This window comes from Clarias gariepinus, chromosome 2, assembly GCF_024256425.1.
Source record: "Clarias gariepinus isolate MV-2021 ecotype Netherlands chromosome 2, CGAR_prim_01v2, whole genome shotgun sequence".
Taxonomy (NCBI): domain Eukaryota; kingdom Metazoa; phylum Chordata; class Actinopteri; order Siluriformes; family Clariidae; genus Clarias; species Clarias gariepinus.
In genome coordinates this window covers 31044370-31067436 of record NC_071101.1, presented here as the reverse complement: position 1 = coordinate 31067436, position 23067 = coordinate 31044370, and the positions used below count along the sequence as shown (strand labels likewise).

General features: G+C 39.2%; 2 protein-coding genes across 3 annotated transcripts; both read left to right on the top strand.

The window, feature by feature from the left end:
- Positions 1 to 651: 651 nt before the first annotated feature.
- Positions 652 to 5812, top strand: pgghg (protein-glucosylgalactosylhydroxylysine glucosidase). The gene is made up of 15 exons (XM_053513751.1): positions 652 to 781; positions 898 to 956; positions 1173 to 1418; positions 1548 to 1758; positions 1965 to 2406; positions 2933 to 3052; positions 3173 to 3304; positions 3393 to 3504; positions 3593 to 3665; positions 3745 to 3881; positions 3972 to 4105; positions 4215 to 4310; positions 4780 to 4877; positions 5025 to 5248; positions 5455 to 5812. Exons 3-15 carry the CDS (start codon positions 1175 to 1177, stop codon positions 5529 to 5531), a joined length of 2100 nt encoding a protein of 699 aa, XP_053369726.1. The 5' UTR covers positions 652 to 781; positions 898 to 956; positions 1173 to 1174; the 3' UTR covers positions 5532 to 5812.
- A 617-nt stretch (positions 5813 to 6429) lies between these two features.
- deaf1 (DEAF1 transcription factor) lies at positions 6430 to 22724 on the top strand. 2 transcript variants are annotated; one of them, XR_008356425.1, is made up of 13 exons: positions 6430 to 7776; positions 8350 to 8447; positions 9683 to 9812; positions 10021 to 10167; positions 12963 to 13102; positions 13554 to 13619; positions 14839 to 14877; positions 14971 to 15094; positions 15535 to 15663; positions 18428 to 18666; positions 20227 to 20296; positions 21631 to 21720; positions 21993 to 22724. XR_008356425.1 is itself a non-coding variant. In XM_053487559.1 (13 exons), the coding sequence occupies exons 1-13, from the start codon at positions 7521 to 7523 to the stop codon at positions 22095 to 22097; spliced, it is 1629 nt and encodes a 542-aa protein (XP_053343534.1). In that variant the 5' UTR covers positions 6632 to 7520; the 3' UTR covers positions 22098 to 22724. The 2 variants fall into 2 exon arrangements, 1 of the variants encoding a protein (XP_053343534.1); XM_053487559.1 differs by having other exon boundaries at positions 6632 to 7776; positions 20227 to 20292.
- Positions 22725 to 23067: the final 343 nt, after the last annotated feature.

Genomic DNA, 23067 nt, shown 5'->3' with positions numbered 1-23067 from the left:
TAGACTGCATGTCTTTGTCGGAGGAAACGGAACCACCCAGAGGAAACCCACAAAGCACAAGGAGAACATGCAAACTACATGCACACAGAAACAAGGTGGGCATCAAACCCAGATCCAGGCGGTGCAAGGCGACAGTGCTGACCACTGAGACCATTGTTTTAATACACTTTTTAAAACAAATTATAATAAACTGTAATATGACTTTTTTTTATCTTGGTCGTCTAATGCTGTAAGTAATAGCTTTTCTTCAAAACTCATTTATCACAAATGAATCACTTTTTTGGGTCGTGTGATTTAGGATTTAACTTACATTAGCAAAAAACAAACAAAACGACTTATACCCTTGTCACCTGAGTGTCATCTGATTATTCACTGCAGGACAGCTGACTGTCTTGACAGCCGTTACCGCTTAACTGATTTTAAAACAGTTTTTGAAGTTTTCCTGATGCTGACGAAGATAGAAACATCAGACTCAGGAGCTGATCCCAGATCAGTGACTGAAGAGGCGAGGCCCCGCCCCCGCCCCGCCCCCGCTGAGCCGCAGTTCTGTAGTAAGTTTAACTTCCTCTTCACAGACGTGACACACAGACGTGAACGATTTACTAAGAAAGGGTTTTGCTTTTATAACATTTATCTCTAGTTTGGTATCTCACTTTTTTGGTTGAGTGAATAGTCGCTTTCAAGCTCCACTAGTTCGCTAAATTACGCCACCTTATTTATGTATTATTATTATTATTGTTTAAATACGTGGCCATGCCATTAGACGTGTTACTCTGAAACGGTATGTATACAAATTTTATCACTTACTTTAGTAAAGTGTACATATTGTTTAATTAAATACATTTTCTCAGCAAAACAGTTGTTAGTACTTAATCAAAACTTTTTTACTTTGTAAAGTTTCAGCTTGGTGTGTTTGCACTGAGGTCACGTGACACGTCATTCACAACGTCATTCAAGTAATTATTTGATCTCTTATTTTGGCTCATCTGATTTCAGCCTCATGTTTGCTGTTCATAAAAAGGCACTTTGTTGTTAACGGCTATTTTGTGTACAGTCACGATTTATAATCGTATTTGGTCGTAATAATACAAAATGATGAAAAGTTCAAGGGGGGTGAATATTTACGCACAGCTAAAGCGTATGTATTCACACTCTGTACTTCTGCTTTCCAGACATGAACCCTGACTCTGATGACCCTTATGTATTTTCATCTGACTTGTTACCCTCTGACCATCGTTTTCTGCCGCCTTTGACTAACGGGACTCTGGGATGGAGAGTTTTTGGGAAAATTATGCATAAGGGTGGAGTCTATAATGGAGAAGTTGGAGCCTGTCACCGAGCTGATCTACCATGCCCGCTTGCAGTCAGGATGTACGTGGAGAAGGGGAAGCATACGTACAGTTTGGACACCCACGCTGGTATAGTCGGAATGTTGTACCCGCTTATGTCAACCTTGCTGTAATTGCCTTCTTGTTAGTTTAGATAACATGCAACAGCTATAAAAACTATTATAATGACTGTGGATAATGTCTTTTCTTCTCTTGAAGGTATATTCACTCACTCAGTAGTTACCACTTACGTAGAAGCGACTCAGGTGTTCTATGCTCATCGACAATATCCCAACCTGCTGGTCATGGAAGTGCTGCTGAAGCGCCTGGTGAGCTCTAAGGAAGCAATCACCGTCAAGCTTGATGATTCTTTCACTCCTCAAAGTCAAGACATTGCCTTTGAGGCGGCTCCTGACTATAGAGGAGGAAGGTATGTTTATGCAAAACTTAGAGATGTGTATTTTGGTATCTGAAGCACAAACAGTTTTAGACCCAGAGCATTGATTTGAAATCCTTACAAAATCCTAAATACACACATTAATACACCACAGCAACAATTCGTCTTCACAGTAGAGTTTCAGTATTGTTGATTACTGCTTCAGTTTATGACAGACAAGCTCTGTTTCTTAACAACAGGCACATATTTGGGCAAACCTTCTCAGCAGAAGTCCCTGGAGTAATTCGTCCATTTGTGCATCTTATCTGGACCCCAGTAATCTCCAGTGTCACGTTGCATCCTGACCAGAGCCAGTCTAGTTGGAGCTTCCTGGTTGCAGTAGCAGAAAGCAGTGAGATGGCCCAGTCTTGTTTCGACACTGGTTTGGAGCTCATCGAAAACGCCGACCTGCAGGCTTCCCATGTAAGGGCGTGGGCGAAGCTATGGCAGGCCAGCAGTGTGGAGGTGGCCGGACCAGAGACTTTGAGTCGGGCTGTGATTGGTTGCATGTTCTACCTTCTCAGCGCACTCCCGTCTCTGACGGAGACACCTACACCATTTGGGGGAATTAGTCCTGGGGGACTATCTAACGGGGGACATGGACAAGGACAGGACTACTGGGGACATATTTTCTGGGATCAGGTATGGTACTTAAAATATAGTAAAAGTCAGTAATGGTGTTAACTGACTGACTGCTTTTAGTAACATTGTATTATTAACATGCAAATCAGCCAATACTATGACATCAACGCAATTCAGTTCAGAAGGTCATACAGATATTGGTAAAGAGTGGTAGTTACCGTTCACTTGAACCTCTTTTTGAGACATCACACATGTTTTGGGCATAAAGTGCACCAATGGAATGGATATCCTAATAATCTACATTTCTAAAAAATGTCCAGAATTTATCATTTCTTCTGAGGATAATCACTTGGACACTGTTAATTTGTATCTAAGAACTGCTGCATTAATCATAAAGACGTGTTAATGTTAATGAAGAAAGACGGTTTTCTAATTATTCATACTGAAAATCCTTCCAACATATGCTTTAATTCTTCTAAAGCTGTATATTTTAATGATTTAGTAAAATCCCAGTACCAAAATAGTTCATTGTTTGTGCTAATATGAGCTAATTCTATATAACTGATTGTTGACTATCTGTGTCTAGGACACATGGATGTATCCTAACATTGCTCTCTTTCACCCAAACCTGGCCAGAGCTGTCTTGGAGTACAGAATACGAACACTAGAAGGTGCCCAGGTCAATGCCAAGGAGCAGGGCTACAAGGTAGGAATTAGAGTTGGTGTAAACCCACTTAGCCATTTGCTTGGCTTTATATTATTGTGATTGCACAGGATTCGATGTATCATATGTTTGTACATGATTTTATTCTGAATCTCTTACCAGGGTTTGAAGTTCCCGTGGGAGAGTGCAGTATCCGGTCAAGAGGTGTGTCCGATGGACAGTTACGGAAAGCAGGAGATCCATATTAATGGAGCTGTAGCTCTTGCCTTCCGTCAGTACCTCTATCTAACCCAGGTGCTCATATCTCTCACGGTAAATAACCCCAAAAGTGCATGCTAGACAAACATCTTCAAAATCAGTCATTGTTCTCGTCTTTTGAAAGGACATTAAATTGTTTAAAGAGGGAGGTGCCAGTAAAGTGTTGTGGGGTATAGCTGATTACTGGGTGTCTCGAGTTGTCTGGGACCCCGATGACCAGCACTATCACCTCAAAGGTATGTGCAGTGACATAAGGTGCATACATTTTTGCTTGAGAGATTTCTTGAAAAGAGAGATGGTTATTCGTTTGCATGTGTCATTTAGGAGTGATGCCTCCTGATGAGTACAACAATAACGTAAACAACTCGGTGTATACTAACACTATTGCCAAGTACAGGTAAGTGTGGTACATGGTTTGTTCTACTATGATAGATATAACTGCTTTAAGGGTTTCTCATGTTATATCTGTCCTTCAGTCTGCAGTTTGCTGTGCACCTGGCTAGATTGCTCCAGCATTCTGCACCCACGGAATGGCAGGAAGTAGCTGATAAGATAAAAATTCCTTTCGACCCTGGTCTTAAATTTCACCCAGAATTTGAAGGGTACAAAAAGGGTGAGCAATTAAGCTCTTTCTTCCTCATTTGGAATTGCTATATTGATATTCGAATATTAATAAGACATGTTCTGCATATTTACCTTACAGGAAGTGAAGTGAAGCAGGCAGATACAATTCTGATAGGATTCCCACTTGGATTGCCCATGAGCCTAGAGGTCAGGCGGAATGATCTGGAATATTATGAGGCTGTCACAGACCCGCTCGGTCCTGCTATGACTTGGGTAAGAATGTCTCGATATATACATTTTTTATTAGGATTTGTAAAACAGATATTAGTTGTTTTGATATGGCATCATTGAAAATGTGTGTAATTGTGTTTGCAACCAATAGAGTATGTTTACAGTGGGATGGTTGGAGCTTGGTGAAGCTGAAAAAGCACAAGAGCTTCTGCAAAAGTGCTACAAAAACATACAGGGCCCCTTCCAGGTACGTTAAAGAATTATTGTACAAAGTTGTTACAGAGGTGCCGTCTAATGGATTTTAACACCCAAAACGACCTCAGAAGCCACCCTGCATGTTCCTGTCACTTCATGTCATATCATTTTTCTTTATCTTCTTACTATATTTTGTTTTTCATATTGCCCTATTTATTTATTTTATACACAATACAGTACACAGCTTGTGCAGCCAGCAAACATCTTTCTTTCTGAGAGCTATTTGGTTTTCCCCATAATTGTGACTGATTACAATGGGATTTTTCATGCACGCAATATTCTGAATACACTATAGAAACGGGATAAGGGTATAAAGGCAAACATTTTTCTGAGATATACAGAGGTCTTAAATAATTAAACTACCACCAACCAGAACTGCGGGGTGCAAATATTTTCTGGAGTTAAAATGATTTTTATTGCATAATTTTCAGATGCATTTTCATAAGTAGTTGTGTTTGCAGGTGTGGAGTGAATCATCTGATGGTTCTGGAGCAGTCAACTTCCTCACAGGCATGGGAGGATTTCTGCAGGCTGTGTTGTTTGGGTATACTGGTTTCAGGTGAGTGCATAAATACACAGAAACGCATACATGTGTACAGAATACTAACTCTTGAACATGCAAATGTCCTCCACATGAGTGTTGTGTGCATTCACATTAATGTCTGAGGTGTTGTGGTGACTGATATTTCTTTCTTGCCCTTCGCAGGGTCCAACAGGATTGTCTGACTTTTTCTCCACTACTACCTAATGAAGTGTCTATGCTCACTCTGAAAGGCATCAGTTACATTGGAAATAAGCTGGACTGGGTGCTACATAAACAGGAAGTCAGTGTTGTTGTGAAGGAGCAGGCAAAGGATTCTGGCAATGATCAGCCTTGTCCTCTGGAGATTGTGCTGCAGAACTCTGGAGACATAATCCCTCTTAATCCAGGTCAGTGAAGATAATCACTTATATCAGGTAAACAACAACAGTAATAATAAAAGACAATCTGTTCTAACTAAAGTTACTTGTGCTGTTTCAATATCAACAAATATGCTTTATGTGCGATTGTTCCATTTTGTGTATACCTACTGTATAAGGATGCCATTTGCATTTATTTATTATGCACAAAATATGTTTTTATATTTTAACTGCAGGACAATCTGTGGTATTTCCATGGCAACCTGGCAAGATCCAAAAACAAAGCACTACCTCATACTGCTGGCCATTTTGATCCAGAATTAAGGAGCCAGAAGGGATATTATCTTTATAATATAATTATGCTGCTAGATATGCTTTTTTTTTTACATTTTGTAATTGTTTATTTCCTGTATTTTTTTTGTTTTGTTTGTGAAGCCTTCTGGAAATAAAATAAATTGTTTCATTTTCTTAATGTATTTGATCAGTGGTGAGCTATTAAAAAGAAATTGCAAAATCGTGAGTGATGATCATCGCCTTGTGTTAAAAACAGCTCCTGTTCTGTCAGGCATTAGTTAGTGTCATGAGACAGGTTTTACTTCACATTCCCTGTGCATGAAACACAGGTCACAAGTTTGTAGTTGCCCCTTTTGGTGTTTAATTCAACAATCACATAAATTTTAGAATTAATCCAATCATTTAATGAACTATTGGCCCCATGCACATTATGGTTGTCATACAAGGAAGTGTATGCACAAAGAATAACTGGGCTGATACTGTAATCTACAATAGATAGCATTTTAATGGCACAGGATGTATTGAACAACAAAGAATATGTTCAGTATGACTTAAGAACAATCCCTGCTTTCCGTTCTCACCCAATGAGGATGGGTTCCCTGTTGAGTCTGGTTCCTCTCAAGGTTTTCTTCCTGTTGCCATCTCAGGGAGTTTTTCTTTGCCACTGTCGCCGTCACCCCTTGGTTTGCTCATCAGGTCTCACAATTTGATCATTTTGATTCATACACCAAAATTTCATACAAACTTCCATAATTCTTATGATTGTGTAAAGCTGCTTTGCGACAATGACAATTGTTAAAAGTGCTATACAAATAAAATTTAATTAATTCATTATATATTGATTTTATACACATTCTAGATTGTCCAAAGCAGCTACATACAATAACATATCTACAATACCCCTATTAGTGCTACAACTAGTGTACAAATCTTTATGATGTAACTGGCTTATCTTCTAAAATAACTTTTAAACATGACTATATCCATCAATCTAGAAACCTTTGTAGTCCAAATGTCGACCATCTGTGGATGCCAATGGTAGTGACATTGTATTTATTCCTATTTTTATGATTTTTATGATGCACACTTATACTTCCATATTTATATTTTTATTTTTGGATCATTGCAAAGGTCACTATAATAAGACACTTTTCATGCATATTTGCCCACCCCCAGTCATTTTTCGTATTTTTTTTATTTATTTACACTAAATTTTTATATTTTGCTATATTGTACAGAATGTCCTTATTTGTATAGAATATTTTTATTTTTCCTAGTTAAATGTATTTATATTTATTTCTTATCTAAAAGCTCTTATTTCTTGAGGTCATGGGCGGTCGTATAAATATCGTACTGTGTATGTGACAAATAAAATTTGAATTTGATTTGAATTTTTACAAGCACACGTGTGCAGTCAGACACTATGGGCAATTTGGAAATGCCAGTTAGCCTAATCTACATGCCTTTGGACTGTGGGAGGAAACTTGTGTACCCAGAGGAAACCCACCAAGCACAGGGAGAACATACAAACTCAAACCTGGAAAGGCCACAGTGCTAATTGCTATACCACAGTGCATATATATAAACACGTGTATATACATACGTATTATGTGTGTAAAATAAATAAATAATATACAGTACATCTTTCTCTCTCTCTCTCTCACACACACACACACTTTCTTCACACTGGGCTGTAAACAGATGCTCGGCCTGTTCGACGTTACTCGCGTCACTTCGTGTTTTTTCGTGCATTTCCGCCGCGTCTCCTTCCTGTCCTGACGAGCGTCCCGTATAAAGAAAGTTGGCAGCCATTTCCCTTTATTTATCCTTTTCAGTCGTGTCAAAGCATTGACCTGAGTAGGTGAGCGGAGTGTAGCGTGTAGTGTGGCATCACGGAGCTGCTCATTGTGTTGCAGTAGTGCAGTGCGCGAGGCGGAGCCGGCGGCCGAGTTGGGCCCGAGTCTTCGGCTGTGTTCGGCTACAGTCGGGCGCCGCTGTGCTGAATGAGATGGACGCAAGCGAGGCGGCGGTGAAACGGCTCGGGTTAGCCGCAGCGGAGGAGGAGAAGGCCGGGGGACTAGAGGAAGTAGAGGAGGAGGAGGAGGAGGACGAAGAGGAGGAGGAGGAGGAGGAGGAGGGGGAGCGCTCCGAAAGCGAGCCGGACGAAGCCGAAGTGAGCACGATGCCTGGCATGGCGGAAGCAGCCAACATCGCCATAGCCGAGTCCCTGCCGAACACTGACGAGGCCGAAGCGCCGTATGCGGGTTGGTTTACATACAGTGCGAGTGTCCCGTTAACAACGACTCTAAGAGAGCAAATACAGACACTCATCCACAACACTGGCTTTGTTTAGCAAGCTAGCACTATGCTAGCACTAAACACACCTAGCAACCGAGCTAGGCATGTTTACTAGCTTGGAGTTGTTTTTTTTTTTTTTTTTTTTATCAGCCACCTTTGAAACAGCAGCCACTGAGCGCCTCAACTATCTCTCTCTCTCACACACACACACACAAGTTCAGTGAAAGAAGGTGAAAAAGTGTCTCACCTACCCTAAAACTTAGGACTGATTAATGAATGTGAATCAATCCCCCTCCTCTAAAAAGTATCAAACTTCATGCCAAGTTTAATATAAACTTTAGTCTTGTTTATATTCTACCCCATTTACTATGAACTTGTCAGTATGGATGGCAATTAATTTAGCTATTTTTATTTATTTATTTTTTTTATACCTTCAAAAAATACCCCCCCCCCAAAAAAAAAAAAAAAAAACAACAACAACAAACAAACAAAAAAAAAAAAACAGCTAGGAATAATTCCTTTCCTCCTTGTCTTCACAGAGGTCACAACTGTTACAGTCGGAGATGTCCAGACTACAGATGACAACGTCTTCTCAACATCCGTTGCCACGGCAGCTTCCATCCCTGAACATGTGCTTGTGTGTGTTTCATCAGATTTAAAGCAATTTCAGATAAACATGCCCTTATAGGGCCAGCATGGTGACCGGTTACGTGTACAAATCCCAAAATACCCCAAACGTGCGGGTTCTATGGGCATGGCCACACTATGAATCCCATTTGTGGCCTTTCTTTATTCAATTTTCAATTCAATTTTATTTGTATAGCGCTTTTAACAATTGTCATTGTCGCAAAGCAGCTATACACACCCAATTTATTTTTTTTTAATTTCATTCTTTATCCATATTGGCCCATTGTAGGATATCCACAGTATATCATTGTCCATGTTGTGCCAGTGAACAAATCCCCAGTGGCTCAGTGCGGTTGTTCACAGTGGGGTTGTTTACAGTGGGGTCTTAGTGGACAGATGTGAGCATGTTTGCTGGGGTAGTTTCTACCGTAGGCTTTAGTTATTCCCAGAAATGATTCTCCAGGGATCTGTAATATTTACGATTTTCCTACAGTAGTGGCTGACTATTGTACAAGTCAATCATTATAATTAATAACATATTTTAATATGTTTATATTTTTTGTATATAATAATTCCAGATAACTTTGATGTAATTATCCAAATATCTTATATTTAGTTATAACCCTGTTTGATTGGCATAAATAATGCCAACACGGGCTTAATGTGTTCTGTTGGTGCACATTTCAAGAATAAATCATTCTAATAAATAGGTGGCATATTTCTCTATATAATCCCCTACTATACCAAAAAACTTATCCCAGTATTTCACTAGTGTTTGAACATCACCAAAGTTTTTTCAGTACACCAGAGCTGTTTTTAAAACGTTTGCACCATTTAAATGTTTTGCTGCAGCTATGTATCTTATCACTATGTTGTCCTTGAAAATTTTTGTAAATGTCAATCAATTTCATGCCTTCATTCACGATAAATTTCATCACATGTCCCGGTTTGACTTGAACGCCCCTCCTACAAACTATGCATGTGGCTGTGGTAATAACTTTTAAAGGGCCACATTCACACCTCATTGTTGAGTCTACTGTTAATAACTACTGCTCAGATGTGTCAGTGGTGTCAGAGTAAATGCACATTTTAGTTTCACAAAATAAAAGATAAAAGGCAAAACTGCTAATGCAATTGCATGCTGTCACCAATTGAATGATATTGTTATTGGTTGAATGCTGCTGTTGTGAAGTCTCTGAAAGTATAAGATGTTCATTGTGTCTCCGCTGTGTTTTGTGGATGCAGACCGGTAGAACCACTTTGCAAATTGGGGACAGTCTAAGCACTCAGAAGGCAACTCTAATTGTTGTGCACACGGATGGGAGTATAGTGGACGCCACCGGCTTAAAAGCCACAACGACACCCATGACGCCAGGTGTGTGTTTGTCGGCCTGATCACCTATTCCAGGAAAATCCTGTCCTGTAAAATGTGGTAACTCACTGATGCCATTTTATATTACAGATTAATTAAAATCTGCCACAGTAAATGTCATGCTGACATTGTAGTCATAGATGAACTCTGCATATTTTTTGCTTTTGAAATTAAGGCACCAAGCTTAAAATTATTTTATGCTCTATTCTAGGGTCTCAGACTCCCTCCACACCACTGACTCCGAGCCATGAGAAAGATTTGAACAAGTATAACTGGGATCCTTCTGTGTATGACAACGAGCTGCCCGTGCGCTGCAGGAACACCAGTGGTGTCCTCTACAAGAACAGATTAGGATCAGGTAGGTTCTGGCCACAAGGGGGAACCAAAGCATTACAATCTTCTCTGACAGTCTAATAACCTCCATACCTCCAACATCAGCTCATTACTGTATCTAATGTATTTTTATATTTAGCGTTATACTTTAAAGGACTGTTTTGTTACTTCATATAACGTTACTGTTAAATTCTCAAATCTGATTGGTCAGATTAGGGACAACTGTAACAGGCTGTAAGGCAAACCACAGGTTTGTTTTCATGCACTCATTTGAATACAATACATCATTTCTCTACTAACAATTTACACAATTACATGGTGTAATTTATGCTATGATTGAGCAGAAGTAGTCTCCAACAGGCTTTGGAACAGCTGTAACTTTAGGTTTTCCCATACCGGAGAGTGTTCAGGATATATAGTGAAATATATTAGTTACAATTTCTCCCTTATATAACAAAAAATAGAACAAGAATCTTTCACATTGCTATGCTAGTTAGGTTTTTCTTATAAAGCATACTGCATATTCGCATATAATATTCTACAAGGGTCATTCAAGTCAAACTGGGACTTTTGATTGTGCAGAATAACAGAACACAGTTATGAAAGTAAAAACTATCTTTATTTCTCTATATAATCCCACTTATGCCAGTGTTTTACTAGTGCTTGGATACCATCAAGGTAAAAAGTTTTCTCAGTATGCCATAACTGGACCGCCTGCTTCACATCTGAAATGCTGGCCTCCCAGGAACTTGTTTGGCCCAAACATGTGACAATAGCTTGGAGTAAGGTCAGAGATGTGGCATTAACTCCCAGCCGAGTTTCTGTAATGTGCGGTGGGCAGTATGAGTTTGTGAATGCCTTTGGTGATCAATTTATGCCATTTTCCCCCCTAATGTGTTATGCACATCTTGTGGAACTTGACAGTTTTATTTACTGTTCATATCTGCTTGGTGTGTGGTGACTGGGGACGGTCCCACTTTTCCATAAAGACGGTCCTCGCTTCGACTGATGCTGACAGCTGTTCTCTGAGGACTTGTGACTGCAGTCACTCGCTAGTTCAGGACTACAGTTTTTTTTTCCTACAGTTTTTATCTGAGCCTCCAATAACGAACTGGACTCCCTATTAACTTAACGATATCTCCTGTTATACTGAACTTACAGCCTTTTAACACACAGTATGATGCAGATCAATCCCTGCTATCTTTTTTCACCCAAATGAGGATGGGCTCCCTGTTGAGTCCAATTCCTCTCAAGGTTTCTTTCTATTGCCATCTCAGGGAGTTTTTCCTTGCCACTGTCGCCGTCCTCGGCTTGCTCACCAGGGACAATCTTATCATTTTTATTAATACACATTCACGTTTCATACAAACATCAATAATTCTTTTGATTATGTAAAGCTGCTTTGTGACAGTGTCAATTGTTAAAAGCGCTATACAAATAAAATTTAATATACAGTGCATCCGGAAAGTATTCACAGCACATCACTTTTGTCACAGCCTTATTCTAAATTCTCAGAATTCTACACACAACACTCCATAATGACAACATAAAAAAGTTTACTTGAGATTTTTGCAAATTAATAAAAAAAAAAAATTGAGAAAGCACATGTACATAAGTATTCACAGCATTTGCAAAATTGAGCTCAGGTGCATCCTGTTTCCCCTGATCATCCTTGAGATGTTTCTGCAGCTTGATTGGAGTCCACCTGTGGTAAATTCAGTTGATTGGACCTGATTTGGAAAGGCACATACCTGTCTATATAAGGTCCCACAGTTGACAGTTCATGTCAGAGCACAAACCAAGCATGAAGTCAAAGGAATTGTCTGTAGAACTATGAGACAGGATTGTCTCGAGGCACAAATCTGGGGAAGGTTACAGAGAAATTTTTACTGCTTTAAAGGTCCGAATGAGCACAGTGGCCTCCATCATCCATAAGTGGAAGAAGTTTGAAACCACCAGGACTCTTCCTAGAGCTGGCTGGCCATCTAAACTGAGTGATCGGGGGAGAAGAGCCTTAGTCAGGGAGGTGACCAAGAACCCGATGGTCACTCTGTCAGAGCTCCAGAGGTCCAGAGGGAGAAGAAACTTACGGAAGGACAACAATCTCTGCAGCAATCCACCAATCAGGCCTATATGGTATGACCAAAGAGTCTCATTAGACCTGAGAATTTTGTTTCTCAGGGTCTGCGTGTTCTTTAGGTGCCTTTAGGCAAACTCCATATTTTCCGGATGCACTGTAATTGAACTGAATTACTATGGGGCAGAAACTTCACATGAATAATAATGCTACATTTTCCCAAAGACAAATACTAGCCATAACTTTACCTGCAGATGCAATTGCTCAGAATTTTTTGGGAGGCTGTGAGTCTGTACACTTCGACTGTTTTGGCACACATTTCTATTCGGGGTGACATTATGCACCCAAGTTTGGTCACAGGTGACAGTGCAATCAAGAAAATCCTGGCTTTCCATGTCAAAATGTTGTTGTTTTTTTTAACTCACCGCAGATTAGCAATCTTCTGTGCCGCTCTCCATACTTAGAGTGCACTTACGAGATGACCGGTTTGTCTTGAACGCCCCTCATCCAAAGAAAACTGTGTTCTTATTGAAAATTTCCCCACACCTTTTTCCCTCTTTACAGCAAATGGCCACTTGTGTGACCTTGACCATTTACACTTCTGAGTCATCAGGTGAAATCTACAGGGACCTGCTGAAAGTAGTCTTGAAATGGCGTCTCACACTTGCGGACACGTCGCAGCACACCCTATAGCTCTGGTTGTGATTCACACATGTGTTTTTAAATGCACACCCTGTTCTCAGGTGGCAAAGGACGGTGCATTAAATACAACAATAGCTGGTACACACCAACCGAGTTTGAAGGGTTGGCTGGAAGAGCCAGCAGTAAGGACTGGAAGAGGAGCATTCGTTATGCTGGGAGACCCTTGCAATGCCTTATACAGGTCAGATCCTTACAGAAACTAGTCTGAATCCTTGACTTATTCACTGTCTAGTACACTATAATTCATTAGTAATGTATGACTATGATATTAGTGAAGAAACTTACCTCACATATCAGTCTTTAGTCTGTAAATGTTCATGTAGGTTTGTGTGGATGACTTCTGCAAAATTAATAGGTGTGCTTTTAGGACTAATTTAAACATTATAAGAGGTAAAAAAGGCTAAGTAATGTCAAACAGTGAGAGAATCTTCTGATAATCTTCCTCCTGTTATAAACCTCATCTCTTAAAATACACAAAATACTTACAAAATGCTATGGAATGTTTTTCTTGTCCCAGAAATCATGATTCTGTGTAATAATATTATTTGACAGAATGTGACACCTATAGTAAATCAGTATAATATACAGTAATGTAATATATTTTTGAAATGACGTGTTCATTGTTTTTACAGGAGCACATCCTTAACCCCCATGCTGCCTCATGTACATGTGTGGCCTGCTGTGATGATCTAGCTGTGGTTAGTAGCACCACATTTTTTTATCCTCTGTCCATTTATAAAAAAAAATAATAAATCATACAGTTTTGTTTTAAAGATGCTGAAGCTCTGGGTTCGCAATGTCAGTGGGAGTTAAACTACACCGCCTGCTTAAAATAAATAAAAATAAAATTGGTGCACAGTATGATGGTCAGGTCATGTGTGAAAATAATTTTTTATGATCCCAGATTGAGTCTTAAAATATCCCTGTGCCATCAAGAAAGAAAACCCCCCATACAGAAGATGCGATAGCCTGCTCATTCAGTACATTTAGATCATCAGCTGACTTTATTTTATTGCCACATAACGCTGCTGAGCCTACACCTGAGTAACTGAACAACCCTAGATCATAACACTGCCTCCAGAGGCTTGTACAGTACAGTGGGTACACTATGTGTGCATCGCTTCATGCGCTTCCTTTCTTACCCTGACACAGCCATCACACTGGAATAGGATGGACTTATCAGAACACATGAACATTTTTCGTTGTTAGAAAGTTCAATCTTTATGCTTCCTAGCAAACTAAATTTTTAAAAATTTTTTATTGCCAATTAGTCCCATTAACAAGTGATTTATCATTTATCCACACAGCTGTTTTAGTCCCAGCTGTGTGTGTGTGGAAATGGTCTCACTTTTTAGCTATGATTTCTACTGCTGATGTTTTACCAAGAATTAACATGAACTCTACAGTGATTTTTTTTGTTGCCAGGTTTAAACAAGTGTTGGATAGTTCTTAACCCAATTCTACTAATTAAAATTTTTTGTAGTTGTTTTCTTTGCATAATGCAGGACTATAAGTTTACCTTTCTGCAGCGGCAACTTCCATTTGACTACACATGATCATGCACAATTCTGTATTTTATATTTATTTTATTATTTACTGACACTTGTGTTGTTTTCTTACAATTAAGATTGGATGCAAGTGTAAAGAGATTGTGACTTTGTGCTGTTTATTATTCCTTTTTTGGAACACTTTGTAGTATAGCCCAAAGATGCTGTAGAATGTGATGTAGAGTATTACAAATGCATGATTAGATATATTTTGAAAGTGACACAGCTTGCTGTTTTTTTTTTTTAAATCATAAATTATGATGCAGTTGATAGGCCAATCTCTTCCGTGTAGTGATTTATTTCAATGTAACAATGGTAAGGCATCGATTGAGATCTCAGTTTTGTGTTTTCACTCTCTCTCTGTCTTCAGAACAAGGATGGATCATTCGGAGGTGAAAGCATATCTATGGTAACGTCAAAACACTGGCTGATTTAGACCATGTTGCTTTAATGCTGTGCTTTGTTACCAGAGTTAATTGTGTATCTATATTCTCTACTTTAGACTGGACCTGTGCGACTCTTTGTCCCTTACAAAAGGAGGAAGAAAGAAAGTGAGCGTCCAACAACTCCAGAGAAAAAGGACGCACCGCCAACCAAGAACCTTACTCTAGCACCTGGGGCAGCATGTACGTGTTTTAATAGAAAACGTCTTCCTTATATTTAATGTATTAGTTCACATAGTTCAGGTACACAAATATTGTGTGACTATTGCTTCATATTTGATGCGCATCATATATAATTATATATCTAATTAAAATTGTTATTATTAATGGTGTTTGCTTTTAATATTGTATGAAGGCAATTTCACACTCGAAGGCATGCTTTTGTGCTAGATATAAGTAAGGCTGGGCCACCTTGTCTACGACTGCATCACAGCCATGCTGATAATCAACCAAACAAAACTCTCTCTCATGTGATATTAATTAAATCAGCAACGGTCATGCTCTAGTTCAGTAGCTGTATACAGTAAAGATAATGATTATACTAGAATATTAGCCATCTAAGCATTTTTTCGTTAGGTACAGACACACTGCTTTCTAGTTAAAGTGAAAGGTTGTCTCCCCAGTCACAGTGACCCCATCAGGTCAGCTCACCACTGCTGGCACCTTAACCTTTGATCGAACGGCAACTGGAGACGCGACGACCCTCATTTCCGACTGCCCTGCCACTTCAGATGTCTTCAGCAGCACAGCAGGTTGGTCACTGACATTTTCATACACACTACCACTCACACCTTCTCTTATTATTTTCTCTATAAACTAGTTCTCCTAATAGAGTGTGCAGGAACGTGGTATTCCTCAGACCAGACGAGGGCAGTCAGGGGTAATGTGCACAAGTACCCGTCTGTCATTAGAGCTGAGATATGCTTTGACTCCAGCTGTCCTGGTTTGACGTCTAACGCTGGCAGGGAAAATAAAGTGCCTGGTCACATCCTGATAGCTGTAATTGCAGGTTACGTTTAGCTGCAGAACATGGCAGCAATTTCCCCGTCATTCATAACAAGTCTCTTTTTGGATTTTTTACTCAGCTGGTCGGATGTGACATATTTCAGTCTTTGTCGATTTTTTAAGGGATTGATGTGGTGTTTTCTCACTACAGTGTAGCTTTCACTTATAGTCTGTTGAAAAAACATCTGCAGAGTAAAAGAACATCATTCAACTAAAAGACATTCTTTAATAGTCTGTAGTTGTTGTTTTTTTAACAGCAAGTAGGTAAATTATTATTGATAAAAAAACTTAAACCTATGCTAGACTTAAACTCAACCCTTACCTTTACTTTGGTAACCAAAGGGAACCTGTTTGTCACATTTAATTTACTATTTTCAAGCTGTTGTCACGTCCTAGTGACCAGCCTAAAGTTTGCAGATCATCCAAACATTCAAATATTCTCTTAACACACATTCATATTTCTCCTTCCTCTACTCATCCTCGTCTCTAAGATCAGAGTGGCTGGAGGCTCGACTTGGTCAAAGAGAGTGGCTCTTGAGGCAGGTGCCTCATCAGTGCCAAGTGTAGAGTTCCTCTGAAAGCCGGAACACTGTAAGGGGTGATGAAACCATGAAGCTCTCTCCTGCTCTATTAGGCTCAGACCTGGACCTTTAATCATCGAACCACTCAGAGTGAGAAACCCCTAAATATGCGTTCGCAGAAATCTGAGTGTTATGTGCTGGAGGTTTTACTTTATTCACATTAAAGCCATATTAAGATTTTTAAACCATGTTTACACACACTTACTGAATTCGCAGCATGTATAAATTCATATATCTTGGAAACTGTGTAGAGAAAGATTAAACCGTTTTTACCTTTTTACCCAGAAAAAGTCTTTCAGCCCCTACTTCACAATTTCTCCAGGTATTGTGTCTAGTTTTATTAGTGTAACTGATGATATAAGTGATGCAAATTCTAAATTATGTTAAGTTGTCATTGATGGGTCCTTGAGATTATTAGACAAGCACAATTGGTCACTATTATACAATTTTCTTTTGTATTAACTGGGTAATAATGGCTATTTGTATTTAAATAGCACAACAAACAGGGGGACTCTGATTTAATTCGGTTGTCAAAAGCAAGTGGTTTAAATTAAATGGCAAATAAATAATAATATATTCTTTTTTATTGATTGTACTGTCTTGATATTTTAATAGGACACTACGTGGATAGAGTATTTGTTGGTTTTGTTTTCTGTCCATCATTTTTATACCAGTGCAGCCATCTGTGCCTTGAGCTCTTAACAGTCCATTAGACAGATAAGCCAAGGGCATTTCGAACAGCATACCTCCTCTGGAGATTGTGTGCTTTATTTCTTTCCCCCACTGACAGACACTCCCTCTCAGTCCTTCTTTGAGCACAGAAATTCTGTCCTTTTTCTTCTTTTTGTCACATATTGATGAGGATGTGGTATTTTTAGGTGTCCTTACACAAGAAAAGGTCTTCAAACCCAACGTCAGTCCATAATATGGTTCCCTGTGGCAACCTGTTGCTTTGAGAGTATTCAGAGAAAAAAAAAAACTTGGCACTTATACTTGCCGAGATAGGTGATAAAATGCAATCTTTGGGACCTGCCAAGAGATCAGACATATGATACTCTTCTGGCTAGAACTAAACCCCCTTAGCGAGATCTTCTGTATTACATTAACATTTGCAGGTGATATAAGTTTTCACTTGGTTTTTAATCATGGCTGTGGAGATTTGTGTTCATTCTGCCACAGGAGCATTAGTGACGTCGGGCACTAAATCAGATCATTGAATGAAATGAGTAGGTGTTCCTAATAAAGTGCACAGTATGTATGAGGTCCAATCAGTTCTAATGCTACACTCTGTCTGAGTTACTATTACAAAACTGTCAGAAACAAAGAAGTATAGAGGATTAAACCTTACGACCTATAACTTTAATTCATTTTTTGTCACAATTTAGTTGTAATGTAGTGTGTGAAGATGGGGATCTGTTAGAGCGTCCTCTGTTACCCTGGCAGTTTAAGCCCTGTACATTAGTTATGCGTGGCCAGCTCTGGTTCTGGAAGATGAAGTGGGTTTTGAGATCTCTGGCGTATAAAGTCGTTTGATCATAACTCCAGGACACCTGTGTCCTTAATGAGCACTAATTATTATAAACTCATGTCGGTTTAGATGTCTCTGTGGCCATTTTTACACTGTACAAGGTTGCACATACACATATAAGAACATACAAGCTTAAATACAAAAAGCTAAAGTAACATTATGCCATGGTTGCCATTAATCACTGGTGGAAGCTGGGACAGGTGGTACCAAGGTCAAGCTAGCTAGGCTTTTGCACTTTTTCAACCAGAGTGCTTTACTAGAGCCTTCACTGGCATGACAGTTCTATTTGTTGTCTTATCCAGCCTACATTTCACTGTTAAATGGACAGTGGAGCACCTTAATTCTTAGTGCTAGTTCCCATGCCTAATTTTTTTCTTCTTTGCTCCTGCTTTTGTTTGTCAGTGCTGACCACATTGCCGGCTCTGACTGTCATCCCTCAGCAGCCGATACTACAGGCTAAAGCTCCCGCTGCAGCTGGGGTGTCTAACGGCTTGGAGATGAGCGAGCAGCGCACCTGGCTGTACCTAGAAGAGATGGCCAACACGCTACACAACACCGTCCAGCAGCTCAAAGCATTTATCGCCCAGGCCAAACAGGCCAGTCTAACCAACCTGGAGAAAAGCAACTGCAGCGGGAAGGATGTGAGTCGACCAAAACTTTGATTGGTTATGTTGCAGACAGTATAAGAGCAAAACTGGTCCCAGATCAGTGAAATGACATCATCATAGTTTACACGTTAATCATCATTGATGCATGATTCATTTAAGGCAGTAGGAAAGTAATAGCGATAAAATGGAGTATTTCAGCAGCTAGCTATTTCTTTAGAACATATTGTTTGAACAAGGGCTTTAATTCTACCCTAAAATAACTCCTTCTCTCTTTACAAAGCAGCTTAAACATAGCAGCAGAAATGTTACACCTCCTGCCCACACACCACAGGCTAAGTAGCTGTCTCACTTTACTAGAGTCTTATTTTACCTTAGTGAGAGTCACAAAGTATTCAGGAGTTATTCTGTGGTGTACTTATTGTACTAAACTGGTGCAGAACAATCACCATCGTTTCAATTATATACAGAAACTGTTGAGAAGTGCTCGAGACAACTTGACAAACAGGCCTTAGGTGCAAAGCATGCTGTAATCTGATTTATTTAGATTATGTCTATGATGATCTGTGCTGGCTGAGACCAATAATAATTTGTCTTTATTGCAGCTGTAATGTAAAATCAAACAGTAAGTATTTTTAAGTAATAATATAATGATATTTAACAATAATTTATGCATAATCTACAATGTCACTAGATACAGTGTGGCCCAGAAGTCTGGATCCATAGGAATTAAAAAAAAAAAATCTCTTTTAATTTCAGACCCAAGTTTCGAAACCAGGATTTTTTACATAGACCAGTTTCTTTCATATTTAACAGCATTTCACAACACCAACACCGCCACCAGGTGAATTGAATCACATTGATTATGAATTATATAGGAGTAAACTGGCAACCGAACCATTGACATGCAAGATTCATCTCTAGCTGTGGGGCCAAAACACTGGTCTGTCTGGTCTGATCCAATAAAAAAGCCATGGGATGCTAGCTGTGATAGAACGGTATTCAAACAGTCAGCAAACCACAACTTGCTATGTGTGGAGCTCAACAGACAAGGAGTAAAAAGTGTGACCATCAAACCCCTATGTCCCTGAACATTACATTCCAGATATAGCTGTCTCTTTGCTATTCTAATAACTTTTACTCTTAAGGGATGGCTTTTCACTAGATTTTGGAGCGTGCCTGTCGGGATTTGTGTTGTTTCAGGTACAAGAGCATAAGAGGGAATAGACACTGATTCGAGTTTCAATTCAAAATGTTCTGTGGGTTTGAGGTCAGGGTCCCATGCAGGAGTTCAAAACTGGTAAACCACGTCTTTATAAAGCCATGTATTTGTGCACGGGAATTAAAGAACAGGTTTGGGCCTCTTAGGTTCAGTGAAGGAAAATTTAAAATGCTTCCACATGCAAGGACGTTCTTGACTATCGTGTGCTTCCAATTTTTTGGCACATACTGTATGGGTGTGATGGTCACAAATAATCTATTCTAAGACCATTTCACTAGATATGATCATCTTTAATTTACTTTACTTACTGTTTTACTCATCTTTTTATCTCTCTATCATCATTAAGTAGATCAATCATAAGTGTTCTCCTTCAGTCTTTTTCCAGTGAACTGTCGCTTACTGATGACACAGAGGGGAAGATTACTGAAATTATCATCAAGGCAAGTGGGTGTGCTGCTGTCTCTCTCTCTTTCTCTCTCTCTCTCTGTCTCAATCTATCACTATCTTTCTCGCTCGGTCTGTCTCGGCTTAATTTCTTTCGAACTCCAGTTTGGACAAGACTAGTTAAGAAACTTGTAAAAGGGTGAAAAATTGAGTGTTTGATCATATGAAAGGTACCTATGAAAACAGCTGCATTACACATCTGCATAACAGATAAAATGCATTCATGACAAGAATTTTTAGACATGAAAACTGGGTTGACACTTTAAAACACTAGCATGTTTGAGACTCTTTACAAAACTGAGTGGTTGCTTCAAAACCCAAATATTTGTCTGTACAGAAATATTTTATTGCTTGAGTGACAATTTAGACGTTGGTATTTCTCCTTCGTTTCGCTTCTTATGTTTCACTTGTGAAAGAATTTTTTTCTTAAATCTGTGGACTCGGTAGGTGTGAAAATGAAATCATGTAATGGCCTGGTAGCCGCGTAACTCCTCTGTCTGTGCTGCTGCTCTTTCTGCAGATGGAGCCTGGAGGTAAGCCACTTGAAGGGAGATGATCTATGGAGCATGATGTGGTTCTGTCAGCTGTAACAGTTGTGCGAGTTCATTTAGAGAGTGTGTGTGTGTGTGTGTGTGGAGGGTCAGTAAGTAAAGGGTTATACTGAACAAGTGTGAAGCTATACACTGGAGAAAAACACAAGACACTAGCCACTTAATTTTGATGAGTGTTGCTTATTTTTATAAGAGAATATATCTGTACTGTATATTATCTGATTGAAGGTAGCTGCTTTGTTTACTTTTATTCTGTGTGCAGCCATGTAAATGTGAAGACACTTTTTCAAGAGTTTCTGAATAGAAATTGTTTAGGGTGTTTTTCTTTAGTTTTTTTCCCGGTTGGAAGGAAGGAGTTACTAGCTAGTCAAACGCTGTATTCTCAACCCATATCAGGTGCACGATACAGTAATTTAAGAGGGAACTACAGTATTAAGCAAAAGCACCTTTTTAGTCATTTAAGACATTCAGATGGGTCTCCAGGGTGCATGTCCATAAGTACATTCTATGCTACTTATTTTTTATCCTTTTTTGTATTGACAGAGCCTCAAACATGCCTCAAATCTCTTATAAGGGAAACTGTCCCCCAGCTTGTTTCTCAGCTCTGCTGTTCTTTGCAGGGGCGTGGCTTTAACATTTTAGACAAGCTTTGACCTGTGTTATAATAAATAACATACACAATATAAGGCCTTTAATATCCAAGTATTATTACATAATCATAAATTGATTAGGACCTTATTTAATTAATCTATCGTCATTGCATTTTTTCCTTGTTTTTTGCAGCATACCTGTGTGAACTGTGGACGTGAGGCATCTAACGAATGCGCAGGCTGTCACAAAGTGTATTACTGTTCTAACTTCTGCCAGAAAAAAGTAACTTGCCTCTTTAATCCTATCCATAAATCAAGTTCAACATAACACACACTAAGTTTAGATAAGGTTGCAGTTTTTTATATTGTTTGCAGTTTTTTAAAATTGATATAGGAAACATATTACTGTTCAGTATATGGCTTCGGCTCTTCAGTCAGTATCTAATGAGCACATCTGTTCCCAATGTGTCTTATTCATTTTTCACTTAATTTTGGGAATTGAAAACATTGTCGCAAAAATAATGTTTTTCTTTTGTTTGTTTTTGTTTTTTGTAGGACTGGAAGGATCACCAGCACAGTTGCTCTCAGCCCAGTGTAACTGTGGGAGTTCATGATGAGGCTCACATAGCCAGCATGGAGGTAGAGAAAGTAAAGGCCTAGCCCTGATACAGATGGACATGTGCTGTCGCCTTGGAATAAGCCCACCTTTACCTTCTGTAAGGTGGAAATACACTATACGGCCAAAAGTATGTGGACCATCATGCTTATATGTGGTTCTTCCACAAACTGCTTCCACAAGTTTGTAAGCGCACAGCAGTGTGTGCGATGTATGCTTCCAGTTTTCCCTTCATTGGATCCAAAGGTCCAAACCTGTTCCAGCAGTGAAGACATAGTTTGCCAAGGTTTGTGTGAAAGAATGTGAGTATCCTGCACAGAACCCAGACCTCAATCCCTTTGAGATGAACTGGAACACATGTGTTTGTCAACAAACCTTTGTCAATATAATGCAGCACACATTTTTTCAAAGACCTGGCTGGAGAAGTAAAATGCCAGAGACTGAAATGAAACATCTATGCAAGACGAGTTAAAAATGATAGAGCTGGTCTTGTAGACCATGGCACATTTTCTGCATTTCTGATCAGTCTTTAAGGCATGATGTAACACACACACAACTGTGATTAAATATATTGAAGTAGTTAATGAAGAGACATGATGATGATGAATATGTGACCTTGTTTATATCATGCATATTTGATAGCATTTAAATTAAATGTATAATATGTGAAAGTGTAATTCTCCTGTATTTGAATAGTATTTAGTAAATTGATTTCGCCTTTTTACAAGTTATAATAATAACTAATATTCAATTGTATGTCACATGTACTTTACAGCACAGTGAATGTTTAAAAATATCCCAGTTAAAAAACTGGGGTCAGAGAGCAGGGTCAGTCGACTTACAGCGCTGCTGAAGCAGATAGGGTTATACAGGGCTTTGCACAAGGGCCCAGCAAGGGCAACTCGGTGGTGCTTTGACATTCCAATCACTACCCCACAGCCTTAACCATTTGAGCCACAATAACAGGTTTAATTAAGCTATCAATACAGATGAACAGAACTAGCTACAAACTAC

Excerpts from the sequence above, each read along its gene's own strand:
- pgghg (XM_053513751.1), top strand. The coding sequence starts at position 1,175 with ATGAACCCTGACTCTGATGACCCTTATGTATTTTCATCTGACTTGTTA. Across the intron at positions 3,305-3,392 it reads AGTACCTCTATCTAACCCAG|GACATTAAATTGTTTAAAGA; the intron begins GTGCTCATATCT and ends GTCTTTTGAAAG. Across the intron at positions 5,249-5,454 it reads CATAATCCCTCTTAATCCAG|GACAATCTGTGGTATTTCCA; the intron begins GTCAGTGAAGAT and ends TTTTAACTGCAG.
- deaf1 (XM_053487559.1), top strand. The coding sequence starts at position 7,521 with ATGGACGCAAGCGAGGCGGCGGTGAAACGGCTCGGGTTAGCCGCAGCG. Across the intron at positions 7,777-8,349 it reads GGCCGAAGCGCCGTATGCGG|AGGTCACAACTGTTACAGTC; the intron begins GTTGGTTTACAT and ends TTGTCTTCACAG. Across the intron at positions 10,168-12,962 it reads CAAGAACAGATTAGGATCAG|GTGGCAAAGGACGGTGCATT; the intron begins GTAGGTTCTGGC and ends CCCTGTTCTCAG.